Source organism: Pongo abelii, chromosome 15 (assembly GCF_028885655.2).
Source record: "Pongo abelii isolate AG06213 chromosome 15, NHGRI_mPonAbe1-v2.0_pri, whole genome shotgun sequence".
NCBI lineage: Eukaryota > Metazoa > Chordata > Mammalia > Primates > Hominidae > Pongo > Pongo abelii.
This window is the reverse complement of record NC_072000.2, coordinates 109285817-109305193: the sequence shown is the minus strand read 5'-3', so window position 1 is coordinate 109305193 and position 19377 is coordinate 109285817. Positions and strand designations below refer to the sequence as shown.

General features: G+C 65.0%; 1 protein-coding gene across 5 annotated transcripts in view; it reads left to right on the top strand.

Annotated features, from left to right (window-relative positions):
* The first annotated feature begins 689 nt into the window (after window positions 1-689).
* The window catches only part of AKT1 (AKT serine/threonine kinase 1), a 26820-nt gene continuing 8132 nt past the window's right edge, over window positions 690-19377 (top strand). Inside the window, exons 1-4 of one of the 5 annotated variants that reach the window (XM_024231566.3) lie at window positions 690-963; window positions 3189-3380; window positions 3784-3908; window positions 16383-16511. In XM_024231566.3, coding sequence (XP_024087334.1) covers window positions 3863-3908; window positions 16383-16511 — 175 coding nt within the window. In that variant the 5' untranslated portion in view covers window positions 690-963; window positions 3189-3380; window positions 3784-3862. Of the gene's footprint in view, window positions 964-2473; window positions 3381-3783; window positions 3909-16382; window positions 16512-19377 lie in introns of those variants that run through there. The other 4 variants (XM_024231567.3, XM_054530589.2, XM_024231565.3 and 1 more) reach the window with 4 other exon arrangements.

Genomic DNA, 19377 nt, shown 5'->3' with positions numbered 1-19377 from the left:
TAGACACTGCTCCTCCTCTGTCTGGTGTCTGCTCCCAGCTTAAGGTGGGACCCAGGCAAGGTGTGCCCCTCCTCTCCCACTCCCCAGCAAAGTCCCCCTTTTGTGAGTGTAGCTGCCAGTACCTAGGTGAATGGTTGAGTCCCCTCGGAGCCTTCCTGCTCCTTGGAGGCCCACCTCCAACTGACCTCCTGTCCTGGCATCCTCCCGCAGTTTCTCCAGAGGCACAAGGTCTTGGGATTGGGCCTTTTAGGACACTCTTGGCCGCCCCCTCCACGCCCCCCAGAGTGGGGCAGCGCACACGTGGGGCACAGCCTGAAAGTCAACCTAAGCCACCCCCGCCCCGCGCGCGGAGGCAGAAGTCCGGGATTCGTCCCTGACCTGTCTCGGGCCCCTTCTACTAGGGTCACGGCAGAGCGAGCCCAGAAGCGCCGAGTCACTTTACAGACGGGGAAACTGAGGCCAGAGAGGGCGTGGCCCCGGGACGGGCTGGCTCGTGGCCGGGCTCCGTTAGCAGCCCAGCCCAGGGCCCAGGTCGCCTGAGGCTGCCCCTCAGCCCGGCCGCGCGCTCCCCGGGCGCGCTCCGCCCTCGCCGCCGGCCGCGCGGTGGGGACGCCCCGGGCGGCGGAGGCGGATGTGGGCGGGCGGCTCCGGGCGCGGGGCGGGCGCGGGGCGGGGAGAGGGCGGGCCGGCGGCGGCGGCAGGACCGAGCGCGGCAGGCGGCTGGCCCAGCGCAGCCAGCGCGGCCCGAAGGACGGGAGCAGGCGGCCAAGCACCGAGCGCCGGGCACCGGGCACCGAGCACCGAGCGGCGGCGGCACGCGAGGCCCGGCCCCGAGCAGCACCCCCGCCCGCCGCGGCCTCCAGCCCGGCCCCGCCCAGCGCCGGCCCGCGGGGATGCGGAGCGGCGGGCGCCGGAGGCCGCGGCCCGGCTAGGCCCGCGCTCGCGCCCGGACGCGGCGGCCCGGTGAGTCCCCGCCCGCCGTGGCCGCCCGGGCCTGGATTTCCTCCCCGCGGGCCGGGCCGCTTTGTTCGCGGCCGGTCGGGCCGGGGCGCGAGCCGCGGCGCCGCCAGAATGGAGGAGCGGGAGCAGGAAGTGGCCGAGCGGGCCTGGGCGGGGAGGGCGCGGGGCGCGCGGGCCCGGCCAAGGGAGGGCGGCCCCACGCCGGGCGCCGGGGGCGCAGGCTGCCGGCCCCAGCCTCCCTCATGACCTTGGGGAGGCCGCTCCGCCGGGCGAGGCCGGGGCCCGGGAGAAGGGACGCTGCCGGGCCTGGAGCTGGGGCTCGGGGTGCCCCTGCGGGCCGTGGGGCTCCCCGGGCGCTGGGCCAGCGAGGCAGCCGGCGGAGGTGCCCCGGGGTTGGAGAAAGACTCGCCGCGGCCGGCCTTCAAGTTTGTGGGAGGGCCCCGGAAGGAGACTTCATTTCCCACGGACAAAAAGTTGTACGTGGTGGCGGGGTACCCAGGCTAGCCACAAAGGGCTGTGACCCTCCTGGGCCCCGGAACTGCTTCCTGTCTTGGGTGGGCCCTGGAGGTCCTGCCCGCCCATCCCAGAGGCCAAGGCTTGGAGGGCAGCTGGGGCTTGTCCCTTAGATTGAGTATCCTGGGGCGCTAGCGAGCTTGGTCGTGTCGGGACGGCCTCTGAGTGCTGCTGTGGTAAGCGGGTGGGCTTGGGCCCCTGCTCTGTAGCCAGAGGCCGCCCCACATTCACTCCTGGGTCTCTCGGCCTTGCTCCAGGTGGCCACTTCTTGACTGCTTTGAGTCCCTCATCCAAGCAAAGGGCGGAGTGCACTGGTGGGGGTCCGGTTCCCTCTCCCCGGAGCTGTGTAGACTTCTCATACACCAGGGTTCTGGAGGCAGATGGAGGAGCCCTTTCGAAACACAGAGTATTTTTTTTTTAAGTTGTGACTTAAATAATAATAGTAGCAAGAATATGTGCTTATGGTAAAGGCAGGCGGCAGGTACAGAGGCTGTGGGAAGTTGGGGTCCCTCCGCCCCCACAGGCAGCCCTGTGCTGGCCTGGTGTATACGTTTCTGTGCAGACGTACACCACCCTGCGTGTGCACAGATGTATTTTTACACATGGCTCTGGACAGCTGTCTGACTCTGTCAGCAGCGGGCCTTGGAGGGGCTCAGGCCCGTGTGGGGGTGGGGGGACATCCAGAGGTCTTTGAGTCCAGCCCTCTGCCTCCAGGCCACGCCCACTCAGTGTCGTCAGAGCCCCCTGTGCCTGAGGCGTGCGCGGCTTGGAGCCCTGCCCTCGGAGTCCTGCGGTGCCTTCCTCGAGTCTGGCCTGCTTTCCATCGTGCTGAGTACTTGGGGCATTTCCCTCTTTGGGCAAGGTGTGGTCTTCCCTGTCCTGGCATTAGACACAAGGCAATGGGCCTTCCTGCCATTCTAAATGTAGCTTAAGACAATCAGTGCAAAGCAACCCTCTGTGGGTGTCCAGCCCTTGCCTCAGGAGGCCAGAAAGGTGGCCTGGCGGGAGAGCATCTAGGCTGGCTGTGGAAAGACCCATGTTGGGATCCATTCCACAGAGGTTGTCAGGGGTCTCTGCCTGGCCTGGAGGTCCCAGAGAGAACCTTCCTCCCCTCAGGAAGGCCCATCTGGAAGGGTAGCAGAGGACTGCTCACAGGAAGAGCATGCCAAATGTTCTTTCTGGGGATGCCTGTAGTTGGTGATGTGGGAACTGGGTTTTGAGGGATGCCTAGGAGTTCATCCATCAGAGGGGAAATGAGGAAGCCATGCAGGATCAATGAATAAAGTGTGCTTAGGTGAGAGTTGGCTGGTGCAGGATCAATGGATAAAGTGTGCTCAGGTGAGGGTTGGCTGGTGGGCCACTGCAGGGTGGGGGCCTGTCCAGTGCTCCTCTACTTACTTGCTGCCTCCCGACTGCTGTAATTATGGGTCTGTAACCACCCTGGACTGGGTGCTCCTCACTGACAGACTTGTCTGAACCTCTCTTTGTCTCCAGCGCCCAGCACTGGGCCTGGCAAAACCTGAGACGCCCAGTACATGTTGGCCAAATGAATGAACCAGATTCAGACCGGCAGGGGCGCTGTGGTTTAGGAGGGGTCTGGGGTTTCTCCCAGGAGGTTTTTGGGCTTGCCCTGGAGGGCTCTGGACTCCTGTCTGCGCCAGTGGCCTGCATCGTGGTCCTGCCTTCCTCATGTTTGAATTTCTTTGCTTTCCTAGTCTGGGGAGCAGGGAGGAGCCCTGTGCCCTGTCCCAGGATCCATGGGTAGGAACACCATGGACAGGGAGAGCAAACAGGGCCATCTGTCACCAGGGGCTTAGGGAAGGCCGAGCCAGCGTGGGTCAAAGAAGTCAAAGGGGCTGCCTGGAGGAGGCTGCCTGGAGGAGGCAGCCTGTCAGCTGGTGCATCAGGTTAGGGAGGCTGGGAAGGCCTTTGGGGATGGGGGTGATTTGTCCAAAGCCTGAGGGAGGTGGGAATGGGGAGGTGAGCAAGGCAGCAGCTCTCAGGGCCTGACTGTTGGGGGTGGTGGTGGCAGGGGCTGGGGGCTCTAAGCCTAGAATGAGGAGAGGCCCAGGTCCAGGGAACTGTGTTCAATTACATGGATTTTACACTTGGCAGCCGTGAGTGTTTTAGGGAGAGGTAAGGCAGGCCGGCAGATGGGGGTCAGAGAGCCTAGAGGGATGGCAGCCCACCTGGGAAGGCAGATGCGGGTGGAGCCCCTAGGCACGTGCAGTGGGTCTCTGGCTCACCCAGGGCGAGGATCTGCCCTTAGCCGGGCATGGCCTCACACTCAGCTTCCTTTGCTTCTCCCAGAGGCTGTGGCCAGGCCAGCTGGGCTCGGGGAGCGCCAGCCTGAGAGGAGCGCGTGAGCATCGTGGGAGCCTCGGGCACCATGAGCGACGTGGCTATTGTGAAGGAGGGCTGGCTGCACAAACGAGGTTAGTACCCGCTGCCGGGGCTGGACCTGGGGAGGGAGGGACGGGGGTAGTGGCTGTGGCCCCAGGGTCTGTGAGTGCTTGTGCCCAGGCCTGCTGGGTGGGAGGGGCTGCCTCCCCTGGGGCTCCTGGGCTGGCCTAGGGTGAGTGTCCGGTGCCCCATGTCTTCCCATGGCATGGAGGGCACGGCCTCGGGGAGGCCAGGAGGATGAGGCCCTGTGCAGGGCCGGCCATCTGAGTGGCTTCCTGGTGTGGGCCCTGGCAGGCGGGGGAGCTGCTGCCAGCCTCTCTCCTGGCTTTCCTGGAAGGCGGCGAGGACACTGGGCTGTTCCAGGGTCTGGCACGCTGGCGGCCCAGGGCACTGCCCAAGGGCTCCTGAGGGCAGGGCAGGGCTGCTTGTCTTGGCCTGGTGCCTGCTTCAGGCCTGAGCTTTGGGGGTGGGGGGAATCCGTACCGCCTGGGCGCAGGGCATGTTTGCCTTGGAGCTGCAGAGCTGGCTGAGCCGAGGCCCCCAGCCCCTGTGTCCCCCTCCTCACTCATTTGGCCCTGCAGCCTATGGAGGGGGTGCTGCCCGAGGGGCCTGGCCAGCAGCTGGGTGGGACGGGAGCTGGGGACATAGCCCCACCCCTTCCAACCCTGCACAGGCCCTTCTGCCTTACCCACCCTCCATTGCTCAGGGGGGTGCAGTGGAGGCTGGGTGGCTGTTTTGCTCCTCTGTCCTGCTGGGGTGGGCTTCCTGTTCAGGTCCAGGTCCTCTGGCCAAGTCACTCTCTTCTGCCCCAGGCGGAATCGGTCCACCCTCTCCTGAGTTCTTTTTCCAGACTTGTTCCCTCCTAAGTTCTGGTGATCTCATGCCAGCAGCCCCCACGCTTTACGTGTACCCTCTAGCAGATGGGTTTCACATCTGGTAGTGGGGAGACCCCAAACACAACTGGAGCAGACAGGGAGGTGTGGCAAAAGTGGGTGTCACAAGATGGGGCATTGTGGGATGTATAGGAGCTCACAGAAGAGCAGGCCCGAGGAGCCACAGGAGCCTGGGGGTGGGGTGAAGGAGTGACGGAGATGAGATGCTGGGGGATCGGGGGTGTGGCTGGCTGTGTGTTTGGAGCGTTTGAGTGGGTAGCTACCAGTGACGGCACGCGGGGCCTCAAGATGAAGACAAGGAGGCTGCAGAGGCCTGTGGTCCTTGGGGAGCTTCTGGCCCAGCTTCCCCTGAAGACCTCCTGCCCCATCCTGCCTTCTCCATCCCCTCCCTGTGTGCTGTCCCCGGCTTGTTCCCCAGGAGTCCTGCCACCTGTGCCTGGAGGTGCTCTGTCACCTCACCTCGCAGCCCTCTTTGGTGTCAGGGACCCCCTGCCCCGACCCTGGCCCTGTTCCTCTCTGTGTCACACACAGTCTGCTGCCTGGGGCTGCTGCTTCTTTATCCTTGGCAAATGTTTGTTTGTTGATAGACTCTTGGATTTAGGGCTGACCCAGGAGATGCCAGGGCCTTGACTGCCCCGGGGCCCAGGCCTCAGTTACTGGGGCACCCATCAGCCAGCTGGGTCCAGGCAGGAGTGCTCCCCCGAGGCCAGGGTGATTTTCAGGTTGCTGCTGATGTCGTGCCTTCAGGAGGGGCCTGGCAGGGACAGGACATCCGGCCCAGTGGGGCGTCCAGAGAGCTGAGTTTGAACCCTGGTTAGCCACTCATCACCATGTCCCTTTCCAAGGGCAAGGTCATTGAGCTCCTTGGGCCTCAGTTTCCCCACCTACACCAGGGAGCGGTGGTGGGAGAGAGACCTGGTGGAGTGGAGAATGCCTTGTGGGGGGCCCTGAGCTGGGGTCCAGCCAGCCTCAGCAGGCTCTGGGCTCTGTCGCCTGGCCCCTAGCCTCAGGCCAGGAGAGAGGGTCCTGTACCTCTACCCCCGGCTTTTCCTCCTCCATCCCCAGTGTAGCGGGCGCTGAAGATGGGAGGTGTCGTGGATATGACATATGCCCTTGGCAGGCATAGCCCCTCTTGTTGCCGAGAGCAGGTGGGCGTCCACCCGCATGGCCGGCCGCTGCTTGCGGAGGAAAGCTTGTCCTCCAGGGCCTGCTGCATTTCCCCACTCCCGTCCCCAGGGTCCCCTGTGTGTTGCAGATGTGCTCTGCCACCCTGCTGGCAGGGCCAGCCCCATCCGCAACACTGGTTGGAGGTACCAGCTGCCTTCCTGTCCCTAGCAGGGCTGTGCTGGGCTGACCCCACCCCTGCTTCACAGTGGTCAGGCCTGGCTGGGGGTGGTGAGGGAGGGACGGACGCAGTGACTGTCCTCCAGGCCCGGCCACAGCCCCTTGCAGACGCCCTGTGCCACTCCCCCCGCTTCCTTGCTCCTGCAGGTTAGGGTGCTGTCCCGGAGGCTGGCTCGCACCTGTCCCCTTTGCCAGGACTCCCCACGGCCATGGCCTGGGGCACTTTGGTTCTCAGCTGAACCCCCAGGTGACAATCCCACCACGGCTACTTGGGCTGGCCACACATGGCGTGATGGTGCCTTCAGGGCTGATGTGCTCATTGAGATGAGAGGGGATGAGTATGCCCTGTGTGTGAGGGGTGGGGTGGCAGTGTCTGCAGACCCCAAGCCCAGGCTCCTTCTCCTGCTCCTTGGGAGGTGAGCGTCATCTCTGGGAAGTGGCCCAGGCTGCTTTCTGTTGTTCTGATGTGTGTGCTCTGAGTCAGAGCAGCTTCAGGGACAGAAGGGACCAGGCATGGGGACACAGGAGTTCCGGCTGCAGGCCTGTGTGGACCTGTGGCTGGACCCAGGCGAGGCCTCTGGGTCTGTGCATCTAACAGGGAGATGGTTCCTGGAGGGTGAGCTTAGGCTGTTAAGGGCAGGAGCTAGTGAGGAGGCTGGTGGGGCCTATAGGGACAGGGGGCCAGATGTCCCCTACTGTTTCGGCTGTCTCACTGGATAAGTGGCCCAGCTCAGCTCTGGCCATTGGTGGTCTGGTGGGCTCAGTGTTGCTCAGATGTTTGCGTTTTCACAGATTTGTTCTGTTGTGTGAAGTCTCCTGATTTTTGAAGGTTGACAATTTTCAAAAATCAACCCTGGGCCAGGGCACAGGTCTGGCTGAACTCGGCCTCCAGCCTGCAGTTTTCCTTCCTTTGATAGCTCCGTGCCAGGCTTTGGCCAGAGGCCACACGGCTCTTTTGAGGTGCTTTCCCCCAAGAGCTTGCTCACCTTGCCCGCTTGCCCCAGTGCTCCTGGGGCCGCGCACCAGCCTAGCTGCAGCCTAGCCCCGTGGAGAACTGCCCTGGTGCAGCCCCGGCCTGTGGCCCGTCCTTGTCCACTCGCGGCTGTCTTCCTGAGCGTCCCCCCGTCCACTTGGCTGGACCAAGTGGGTCAGGAGAGGGCTGAGGCGGGTGGCCGGGATGCTGGGACCCAGGATGAGGCGCTCTGGGCTCTCGAGAAAGGGCTGGGCTAGGCCAGGAGCGTGTGCCGGCCGCAGGGGCACCTCCTGGACTCCCTCAGGCTGGTCGCTGTCTGAGAGGGACCGGGGAAGAGCCGCGGGCCTGGCTGCCTTTGGCAGGCTATGACCCCGCAGGCCAAGGCCGAGTGGGTGGGGATTGAGGGAAGCTGCCTGTGGTGTATGGGTCTACGCGGCAGATGCTCCTGAGTGTGCGTGGGTGGCGTGTCCAAGCCACGGATCTGGGTGCCTGGCTGGGCCCGGGTGACACGGGACCGTGTGTCCACACAGCTCACGGAGGGTCCAGTCTCCGGACATCTGAGTCCTTGCCATGCCCCACCCCGGGCCCATGCCTGGCATAGACCCCCCAGTCCAGGCCTCAGGGCAGCCCCCTCACCACTCCTGCTGAGTTAGCCCCAGGCGTCCCGGTGGGGAGTATGGAGGCTGGTCTCTGACCCCAAGCAGGTGCCCAGGCTGGGCCTCCTTCCCACCCCCTCTCCCCGCCTTGAGGTCCTGGCACTGGCTATCCCTGTGGGGTGCACTGAGGCAGGGAGAGAGTGGTTCTACCCCAGTGTGTTACTTCACATTGGTGAGTGACACAGACCCTCACTGCAGCCCCAGCTGCTGCTCAGCCATCCAGCTGGTCCTGGGGTCCCTGCGTGAGGTGGGGGACCTCAGAGGGTACAGCCCATTCCCCTTCATCCTGGAGGAGGCCTTGGCTTTGCTGAGTAAACACCCTTGAGAAGAGGTCTGTGGGGGGCTCCGAGCCCACTCCAGAGAGCAGCTGCTGCGGAGGGCCCCGCAGGGCTAATTGTCTGTGTGCAAATGGAGGCTGCTCATTACCCTGCCAGGATGAGGGGCCCAGCAGGACCCTGAGGGAGGGAGCCCGCAGACTCTCCCCTCAGCCTGTGGGAACCTTTGGGCTCCAGGCCAGGGCTGCCTGTGCCTCCTGGGCCTCAGTTTCCCAGGCTGTCAGGTGAGGGTCAACCCCAGGCTGCGTCTGGGTGGCTTCAGTGTGAGTCCCGCGGGCCCTGGGCTGGTTAGTGCCAAGCTCCGCCTCCCCTGGGGGAGCATTGAGGGTCTGGAACAGCCCCCGTGGGCAGGCCAAGGACAGAGATTGGGAGGCAAGTGTGCTGGCTCCTGGTGGGAGGGCTGGGCAGAGAGTGGGGGTCCCAACAGCCCTGGGCCTACCTGGGAGAGGGGCAGGAGGCACAGGCTGGTGGAGGTCATGGTGTGGCTGTGGTGGAGGCCGCCAGCATCGGGGAGGTTCCTGTTTTGGGAGCTTGTTGAGTTCTCACTTCAGAAACAACAAAAGAGGAAGCCGAGGTAGCCTTGAGTGGGGGTGAGGGGTCACTGCTGGCCCCAGCCCTGGACCTCAGCCCCACGCCTGGTGGCTCCTGAGTGGACAGCTCTTCTTCCTGTTTCTTGGTCACTGGCCCTCTCTGGACAGGGATGCCCTGTGGGGGGCTGGACTCCAGGAAGGGAAACTGAGGCCCAGGAGAGTGGACAGAATGCGGGTGGAATAGTTCCTGCGCTGGGGCCTAGACCCCTGCACACCTTCCACTCTCAGAAGAAGCCTGGCTGGGTTGCATCAGGCCGGGTTCCTAGAAGTCCTGCAGGAGGCTGAGCGGAGGGAACTGGCGCGGCCCCTGCTGGCGTCCCCTCTGCCTGGGCACACCCGGCCTGGCTTGGGGCCAGCACCCTGCCCTCGGGCCCTCCCATAGCTAAGACTGGCGGCCGTGGCTCTCGGCCTGCTCCCCAGGCCACCCTTGGTGGGCAGATGCCTGCTGCTTCTCTCTGCTTGGACCACTGTGCCCAGTCCCATGGCCTCAGGAGAAGGTTCCCCCAGCCCAACTCTGGGGCCCCGGGCAGGTTGGCAGAGGGCCCTGGGGCTCCAGGCCAGGATGGGGCTGTTGGGCGAACCCTAGGCCCCTCACTTCCTCATCTCCAGTGGGAGTTCCCTTCCCTGCCATGCCGCCTTTAGGTGTGTTTTCCTTGAACCTTAAGGAATGATAGGTTTGGATTTCAGAAACATTGGAATTGAGGGGGTTGGGAGTTCATTGGTGACTCTACTGCCAATGTTGGGGGCTTTGGGGTGGGATCCTTGGGGCGCTGTGTTTGGGCTCACACACCCCCCGGCGGGCCCGGTGACCGCAGACCCCACCCGTACCCTGTAACCTGGCAGGCCCACCTGCCCAGGCCTTCAGCTGGTTGTCCAGCTCAGGGGTGGAGACACCCCCTGGGCAGGCCTGGCAGGGAGGTGGCTGCTCCCTGGGCCTGGAGAATGCAGAGAGGCCCTTCGGCTGGCCAGGGACTGGCTGGCTTCCCCACGGACTGGGGCCAGGGGCACAGCAGCCAGGCGTAGGGCGCGGAGATGCTGAGCTGCACAAGCTTGGTGGGGTGGGGGGTGGGGCCGTGGGGGTCAGGGCCACAATAGCCCAGCAGGCCAGGGGATCAGAAGGAGCAGCCTCCGCAGCTGGCCGTGCTCTGGGGGCCCTTCTGCCCCAGGTGTGGCTCCAAGTTGGGGCAGAAACAAGAGCAGGCCGATGGTGGGGAGGTGGAAGGCCCCTCTCCGGCGGGTGCTTCCTGTGGTCGGTGTGGAGGACGAGGTCCCTACTGCCTGGTTCCAGTCCCCCCGGCAATGCAGGGCACTTTTCCTGGGGTGTCAGGGATTGAGAGGCCAGTACTGGAGCCCTTCAACCGCCAGGGGCCCTGCCCGAGAGAGACGGGAGGAGGGAGGGGCTGTGGGCATGGCTGCGTGCCCCCGGCCGAGCCCCGGAAGGAGCCTGTGCCCGTGCCCACTGCCTTTCCCGAGGGCAGTGTCTACACGTGGGACACTGTGGCCAGCCCTCCCTCGCAGCAGGCACTGTGTGCTGTCCCCATGCCCAGCTTCCTCCCACACAGGGAGCGAGGGTGAGGGCCCTGGGAACCCACTGGGTGGAGGGCACTAGGCAAAGCCTGCTGCAAGTTATGGGGAGAGTGGGCGGGGCAGAGTAGGAGGTGCCAGGGAGGGGCTGCAGCCTCATCTGCAGGGGTCCTGAGTAGGCAGGGTGGGCCGTGACATGGGTGGGGCTTGTTTGGGGCAGACCAAAAATGAAGTGGGGGACAGGGACAGGGACAGGGCCAGATCCACAGGGTCTTGGGATGTGCCCCTGCTGGGCTCTGCGATGGATGGGTGTGTGGCAGGTGGGGTGCCTTTGCCGGCCCAAGGGGTGGGTGACGGGCAGTGCCTGTGGGGGAGGACATCCAGGCTCAGGTGGTCTGTCAGGGGCAGCACCAGGCAGGCCCAGTACCCCACCCAGTAGAGCCCCAGGAGAATGGAAAGCTGAGAGCCAGGTGCTGCCCTGGAGTGGCAGGAAGAGGGGCCCCAGCACCTCCAGCTGTGCCTCAGCGAGGTGGACGGGGTCATGGTGGTGCCGCCTGCCGGCACCCGTGTTCCTCCCGATATGTGTGTGTCGGGCTGAGGCCTGCTCAGTGGTGGAGCAGAAGGAGGTGAAGAATTTGCAGTTTGTGTCAAGTTACAACCCCTGCCTTGGCGGCAGGACCTGGGGTCTCTGGTCATGATGTGCCTCTGAGGGTCACCTCCCCTAAGTCTCAGTTTCCCCAGGGAGCTGATGGGCATGATGAGCCCTGCCCGCCCTGCCTGCCTGGTGGGCTTTCTGGGAGAGCAGAGTGGGTCCTGGGCTGGGAGAGGCCCAGGCAGGTGGAGCGCCAGCCCTCTGCCCGGCGGGAACAGACACCTCTCCTTGTGCAGACTGGCCACTTGTGCCCCCTCAGAAGGGCTTGTGCCGGGAGGAGCAGTGGATGTATTTCACCCACAGACATGGGGGCTCCAGCCGAGTGGGGTCAGCTGGCCTCCGTTGTGTGGCGCCTCCCCTGCCCCCACCCCAGCCTGGTTGTTTACAGGGTTTGAGGGCTGCTGGTAAAGGGGTGTGTACTCCCGGGCCCGGGCAGAGGCCTGGCAGGCCGGGTCCTTCGCGGTGAGCTGTGCGGTCTCCTGGCAGGCAGGGAGGGTGGGTTGCGGGCCCCTCATGGGCTGCCGTCAGCAGAGCCGTCTGCTCAATGTGCTGGAGAAGGTAAATGGGCCCCTGGCAGCTGTCGGGGCGATGGATGTGTCGGCAGTGGGGACCACGGTGGCCGCTGTCAGCTGGCGCCCGCTCCCAGGGCCTGCTGGGCTCACTTCGCTGTGGAGAAGCAGCTTGGTGCCGCCTGGCACCCTGCCAGCCGCTGCCACCACCGTCTCTGCGAAGTGTTTATCCAGCAGTTTCCTGAGAACTGGGGACTTTGAGAGAATGTTCACGGAGCTGAGGACGTGGTGGCCTAGAGGGGCTGACACACCTGGTGGCTCAGGAGGTGGTCAGTCCTGGGATGTGGAGGGCCACCAGCTGGCCCTCAGGGGCCCACCCAGTCCTGCCCATGGCACGTGGGTCCTGGCCCCCATGTCTAAGTGGGTGCTGCTTTGGGGGGCCTGACCCACAGTGTGGCCTGGGACACATGTGTGCGAGGCGTGGAGAGGGTGGGCTGCCTGTGACTGTCCATATGGTCCTCGTGGTGGTGGTGTGGGTTGGGGGAGGCCAGGCAGGAACAGCTTCCTCTCAGAACCCCGGTATTTGGCCCAGGAGGACTTCTGGGAAGGAACCCTCTTTCCTTGGGGGTGCTCCAGCCCCTTCCTGGGGATGAGCGGGGTTGGGGATGGAAGATCACTCCTGCTGGAGGGCCACCCGGGACATCGGGATGTCAAAGGGACCAGGGCTGGGGGTGTGTGGGGCCCAGGAGGTGCAGGAGGAGTCGAGGGAGCCTGGTCCCCGCTGTCCCCCCAGGCAGGGCACAGGAGTCTGGCCAACTGCCTACCCCCCACCGAGGGCAGCCACCTCCCATGCCTGGAGCCCTGGGCCATGGATGTGCTGGCTGGTGGGGAGGGTTATGGGTTTCATCAGGCACAGGAGCCCCTTCCCTCGTGGCTTCGCAGGACTTGGTCTTGGATAGGTGCGGTGCCCCAGGGTTAAGGGTCAGGGTGGCTCCCACCCGGCCCAGGGCTGGCCTTGAGAGAACCCTGAAGGGTGGGACCGGAGCTGCTGCCTCCCACTGCCCAGGGGACCAGCAGGAGGGTGGGACTGGAGCTGCTGCTTCCCTGCTGCTGAGGGAACCCACCACGGGGCAGGAGGGTGGGACCAGTCCCCAGTGCTGTCCTCCACTCAGTCCCCCACTCAGGTCTTCTGGCAGTGGTGTGGGGTCTCCCATCCGGACTTGCTGACATTTCTGAAGGGGCACCGAGCCCTCTTTACTGCTAGACCCTGAGGCCCAGGCCGGGGCTGCACTGGGACCCTGCCTGCTGCAGGTCCCAGGTCTGAAGCATGTGCAGCGGTTGGGGACTTGGGGGTTCTCGAGCCAAGCATGGGGGTGTGAGAGTTAGAGACTGAAGAGGCCCCCTGGGCCTGAATACCGGGCGGTCTCCACTGCCCTTGGGAGTGGCTGCTGGCAGGAGATGACTCTGGCTGTGTGTGGGGTGGGGCGTGCCCTGGGCTCCCCATTTGTTGCCTGCTTGTACCCGTCTGGAGTGAGGGCCTGGCATGGCAACCTAGGGGTCTGTGCCCACTCTGTGTTTGGTGCCCTCAGCTGTGTAGGCAGGTGGGTGGGGTGGGGTGGGGTGGGGTTGGGGGAGTGAGTGGGGTGGGGTTGGGGGGGGTGAGTGGGGTGGGGTGGGGGGGACACCAGCTGGCCGATGGTGGGGAGATGGAAGGCCCCTCTCTGGTGGGTGCTTCCCATGGTCGGTGTGGAGGACGAGGTTCCTACTGCCTGGTTCCAGTTCTCCCGGCAATGCAGGGCACTTTTCCTGGGGTGTCAGGAATTGAGAGGCCACTCTCCAAGTGGACCCACTCCTGCCTTGAGTGGGGGGCATCTGAGACCCACAACAGGGTGGGGAACTCAAGAAAGTCCTGGATGACAGGTTCCAGTTCCCCTGGGGACCCTCAGGATAGCGAAGGAGAAGACTCCATGTGGGTTGGTCTCTTTGTCTGAGGGGTCTGGGGGGGCGGCCCTGGCTGATGTGTCTGTGCTCCCACCCTCCTGAGGGACCCGGAGTAGGCAGGTGCTGGCCTGCAGGCATCCCGTGGCCATGAGGACAGTGATGCTGGGCCCCGGGTGGCTGTCTCCTCCACCTGCCCTGTCCTGTGTCACCCTAGTCCTGGATCAGGGAGTAGTGGGGCCCTGGGGCATCTGCTGTCGGGGCTGGCCGCCCACCCAGCATCCTGTCTGGGCTGAACTCGTTAAGATTCGAGACACGGCCCTGGCTGCAGCTGGCACCCCCGAAGTGGTCCTCTAGCTGACCCTCTGGGCGAGAGATGAAGAAAGAACTGTGTGTCTCCGGACCCCTTACCCCGGGTCCCTGGGGATTCTGCTCCTCCCCTGGGGGGGTCTGTGTGCTGGGCTGGGCTGCCGAAGACAGAGACCACGTGAGGCCCCTTCACTCACACCTGTCTCCTGGGCCAGGCCCTGATCCCCATCTGTTCCCTGGGTCTGTGGGGCGAGGCAAGGGGAAGGCACTGAAAACCCAGGGCCCATTTGGGCCTCTGCCCATCCCAGGACTCTCCAGGAGTGCTTGGGGCTAGGCACCTGTCCTCTCCCACCCCCCACGCCTGGTAAGCGCTGCTCCTGGGCCTGCCCCTCCCGCACCCCCAGATCCAGCTCCCAGAACCCCCCAGATGCAGCTCCCAGAACCTGGGGCTGGGCTTGTGGCAGCAGGGTCAGGGGCGAGGCTGGGGTTGGGCACGGGAGCTGCGTGCTCGGGGGCAGCACGGGGCCATGCTGGATACGGTGGGGGCTGGCAGCAGTTGGTGGATCAAGATGGGTTTCAGGGGTGCCGGGCCTGGGCGCTCATCAGTCTTCCCGCTCAGTTAGCATCCCGGGGAGTGGCAGCTGGCAGGATGGGAGGCACTCCATCAGGGGCCGACAGCTCCAGACTGGCACGCAGGCGGGTGGGCGTGAGCGGCAGGGTGGCCCAGGATGGGGGACGGGTGGGGTGGGCTGTATGCAGCCCCCTGAGCCTGCTCTGCTCTCACTGAGAGCCCCTGCCCTCCTGCTGCACCTGCAGGGGCCCTGTGGCTGAGGGAGGGGACCTGGGAGGCGGGGTGGAGCTGCGTGGCACATATGTGCGTGTGTGTGCACACTCGGGGGTGTGCGTGTGAGATCCCAGGTCAGGGACAGGAGCCAGCGCCCAAGGGTGGCAGGACCACGCCTGCCCGGCAGCCCACTGGCAGGGGCATGGAGGGCTTGTGGAATGGGTGGGGTCCCCTGATGAGTGCTCTTGGGCACAGGGGCAGATTCTGGGCCCTGGATCGTCCTCCCTGCAACTGGGTGTTGGCCATCCTCCAGAGGTGTCAGGCAGCTATGAGTGGGCTGTGGCTGTCCCCTTCCTGGTCCACCCCAGACCTGACAACAGCCTCTCCCCACACTCACGCCCTGCTGGGTGGGGTGTCCCCGCCCTCCACCAGCATCCCCCCAGCAGCCCTGGCTTGGGCAGAGAGAGGGCTGGTCTTGTGGAGACCTCGCCTCGTGGTGCTGGTGGGAAGGGCATTAGGCAGCTGGGACTGGGGTAGGAGGGAGAGGTCACCTGGCCAAGGGGTGGCCATTTGTCCAGCGTTGGTGGCTCACCTCTTAAAGAACTCGCCCGTGGCTCCCTGGAAAGTAGAATGCCTGCTGGGGTACCCATGGCCCATGTCCTCTGAGCTCCCCTGGGGCTGCTGCCCTTCTGGGACTTCCCTGTGCACCAGGGAGGGCTGGACGCGTCTGGGCTCACCACAAAGACCCAGCAGGACTGGGTGGTGGGTGGTCTGGTGATGGGACAATTGCTTGTCCCCCACATCCCTCCAGATGTCCCTGTCTGGGGCTCAGTGTGGCAGGAAAACCCGGGCCCCAGGGCTCAGGGACCCCAACCCCCTACCCTGGCCCCCTCCCCAACCCCTGCCCAGCGGCCCCCTCCCCAACCCCTGCCCAGCGGCCCCCTCCCCAACCCCTGCCCAGCGGCCCCCTCCCCAACCCCTGCCCAGCGGCCCCTCATATGAAGCAGTTGCCTAATTAGTAAGTTCCCTGTTGTTCAAACTCCTTGCTTGGCAAAATGTAAGTGCAACATTTTTTTCCGAGTGTCAGTATGAAAAATGGTACTTGCTGGGCTATCACCAAGGACAGCTGCTCTGATTCTGAAGTGTGAACGCTGCGTACGGCTGATGCTGCAAAACTTGAGGGAAAATGTTCCCGTGTACCTGAATGACCCACGGGTGGGACGCGGCAGGGCCGACGGCGGCAGGGCCTGAGTGTGGGTCTTAGCCTGGGGACTTGACACCCCCTGTGCCCTGGGGCCCCTGCCCAGCTGGCTGGGCCACCTCCGTGTCTGATTTCGTCGGCAGTCCCCAGGACGGTGCTCCAGGCCCCTAGACAGAGAGTGCGGTCCCACGGCAGTGGGCAGTCCTGTCCCGCTAGCCCGGCCCTCAGTCTGAGTGGTGCTGACCTCTAACTGCGGACGCCATGCTCCGTCCTCTTGGCGGGTGGCGGCGGGGGTGGGGGCCGGCCATGCTGGGCAGCCCACACATGCCACTGTCACCTGCTGTCGCCACCTGGCCGACCCTGGTTGATTGGGGAACGCTCTCAGCCCCGCAGCCCCTGTGGCCATAGCTGGAGCCCGAGCTGCTGCTGGTGCCTGCTGGGGACTGGCTGGTTTGGGGCTGCCTCCTCCAGGAAGGCTGTGCAGACTGGCCCAGACCTCTTCCTGGCCTCCTGTCCATGGTACTCCATCCCCTGCGTCCAGCTGGCCCAGCCCGTTTTCAGACACAGCTCGGGGTGGCTCTTCTGAGAGGGGCGCTGTGGTGGGGCGAGTCTGCCTTCCCATTGACCCAGGGCCGTTTCTGTCACTGGCCCTAAGAAACAGCTCCCGCACCACGCCTGCCCCCGGGGACTCAGGCGTTCCAGGCACATCTGTCCTGGCACACCCAGTTGCTGCCTGGCTGCCTGGTGAGGGTCTGACGGGTAGAGTGTGTGTGGCTCTCACCACCTGCACATCTGTAGGGGAGTACATCAAGACCTGGCGGCCACGCTACTTCCTCCTCAAGAATGATGGCACCTTCATTGGCTACAAGGAGCGGCCGCAGGACGTGGACCAACGTGAGGCCCCCCTCAACAACTTCTCTGTGGCGCGTAAGTGTCCCCTCGGCCTCTCGGGATTCAGATTTGGGGGTTGGCTGGAGCCCTCTTTGCCCACCGGGCCCCACGATCGGGGTCCCCTGGAGCCTCCATGTCCTGGGCTGGCAAGCAACAAGCACTGGCTGGGTGGGGGTCTCTGGGCCGAGTCCCGAGGCTGGCTGGGCAGGGGTCTCCGGGCTGAGTCCCAAAGCTGAGGCTGGCTGGGTGGGAGTCTCCAGGCTGAGTCCTAAGGCTGAGGCTGGCTAGGCGGGGGTCTCTGGGCCGAGTCCCGAGGCTGAGGCTGGCTAGGCGGGGGTCTCTGGGCCGAGTCCCGAGGCCGAGGCTGGCTGGGCAGGGGTCTCCGAGCCGAGTCCTGAGGCTGGCTAGGCGGGGATCTCTGGGCCGAGTCCCAAGGCTGGCTGACCCTGGAGCAGTTCCCTGGTGCCCATGCTCTGGAAGCTGGAGGGTCCGGACAAGTGGCAGCAGAGCCCAGTCTCAGGGTGGACAGCTGACCCGGGGGCCCCTCCTCCAAGGCGGGTAGATAGAGCCCATCAAGGCCTCTCCCTGGGAAACCCCTTGGGTGAGGGGGCAAGAGTCCATGGGGGTCTCCAGCTCTGAAGCCTCCATCACTCGAGGAAGAGCTCATGCCTCTCCCTGCACAGGCTCTCAGCCCCCAGACCCCGTGGCGGAGCCTGTGCTTCCCCTCTGTGAGGCTGCCTCCTTGCCCATGGAGGGGCAGGTGCAGAAAGGCCAGCGGGGGCCCTTGGCTGGAGCATCCCACAGAGATGAGAGACATGTGACACTCCTTGCTCCGCCCTGCTGTAGCTTTATTCCCTACCTGTAGCGGGGGCAGGTGCAACCCTACCCATGTCAGACGGGAACCCTGGCACGGAGACCCAGGCGCCCTGCTAGGTGGGAGGCTGGGGACACGTGGGCCTCCCAGCATGGTCCCCATTTTCTGTGTCCCTGTCCTGGAGCCCAGCTCTGCCTGTGGCAGCCAGAGACACGGGTTGGGCATGCAGGTGTGGCCGAGTAGCTAATTAGGGCCCAGTTGTGGGCCATCTGTATGTGGCAGGGCTGGGTAACTGCAGGCCTCCGGGATCTGTCTCAGGCAGGTCTGTGGTGCAGAGCGAGGTGCCCACCAAGGGCTGGCCCTAGGTTCCATCCCCATGTGCTGCATCGGCCCCTCCCCTCCAAGTAGCTCCGCCCTCCTTTCTTTGAGGCCTGTGGTCCGACTCCCTTGACTTCGCTGGACCCCCAGGTTCTGGTCCAGGGTCTGGGAGGAGGTTAAACGCAGGGAATCCGTCCCCAGGCTGGACAGGGAAGGACTCCCAGCCTTGGTGCCTGCAGGTATAAGGGGAGGTGGGGTCAGTCTGGCACCCTGGCTGCTAGGTGGCCTGTGGCCAGCAAACCCTGCCCTGAAGCTTCTAGTTGGGAGGGGCAGAGGCCTTGCCCTGCAAAGCCCCAGGCTGAGGGGCTGGGGTTGGGGTGGGGTTTACCAGGACCTGGTTCCTGTAAGCCGAGGTCTCCTTGCCTGGCTCTTCTAGCCTCAGGCCAGCAGCAGCAGGGCAGCCTGATACAGTAGGGCACCCCAGGGGTGAGGGGAGACCAAGAAGGCAGACACCCCTGACAGCCTCGTAACCACGCAGGAGACTCACTGTGACTTGTCCCACGCCCTCCCCAGTGTCTCCTCGGTTGGGGCTGGGGCTTCAGGGATCAGGGAGAGGCTGGGTACCAGCTGCGTGCCTGGCGGCACCTGGGACAGGGCCTTGCTGGGGGCGGGTGCTGTGGGTGTGCTCGCCAGGCCGAGGCATCGGGAAGGAACGAGGTGGGGAGCTCTCTGGAGAGGCACACGGGTGTGTACCAGCTGGAGGTGTTGCCTGAGCAGCCGGCAAGGCTGGGGCCTTCAGATTAGGCCATAGGTGGGTGGCCTGGAGCGCCTGGCCAAAGAGCAGAGCTGGGCAGGGGCCAGGGGCCGTGCTGGGCCTCTGTCCAGGGGCTTTTCTCCGGGGAAGGGTTCCGGGGCAGTGGGCTCGAGACCCTGGCCCTGGGGATTGCATATTGGAGCACATCGGACCATCCAGGAGCCAGTGGGAGGTGGGTGTGCCGGGGCTTCACACCGGTTTCCACTTCTCTGGCCTGTGTTGACACAGGCCACCCTCCCCACCAGGCTGGTCCCGAGCCCCCTCCTGGCCCCCAGGCCTGGAAGACAGCTCCCTTGCTGCCTGGCCAGGCCCCCTTGTGGTTGCCAGGGCCCCGATGCTGGAATGTGAGAGGCCCCCCACTGGCCTCTCAGCCTCCTCCTGCCTTGCACAGGCTGGGCCAGAGCCTGCCATGGAGCCCCAGCGGCTACACACTCCACTCACTCACACCTCTCAGGGCCCTGCACGTTCCCACAGCCCTCAGGGTGTACGTGCTGTAGGTGTGGCTGTGCCCCAGGTATGTGTTCCCCAGATGTGCATGTGCCTCAGGTGTGGCTGTGCCTCAGGTGTGGCTGTGCCCCAGGTGTGCGTGTGCCTCAGGTGTGGCCGTGCCCCAGGTGTGCGTGTGCCTCAGGTGTGGCCGTGCCCCAGGTGTGCGTGTGCCTCAGGTGTGGCTGTGCCCCAGGTGTGCGTGTGCCCCAGGTGTGGGTGTGTTCTAGGTGTTTGTGTACTCCAGTGTGGCTGTGCCTCAGGTGTGGCTGTGCCCCAGGTGTGGGTGTGCCCCAGGTGTGGCTGTGCCCCAGGTGTGCATGTGCCTCAGGTGTGGGTGTGCCCCAGGGGTGCGTGTGCCCCAGGTGTGCGTGTGCCTCAGGTGTGCATGTGCCTCAGGTGTGGGTGTGCCCCAGGTGTGGCCGTGCCCCAGGTGTTCGTGTGCCTCAGGTGTGGGTGTGCCCCACGTG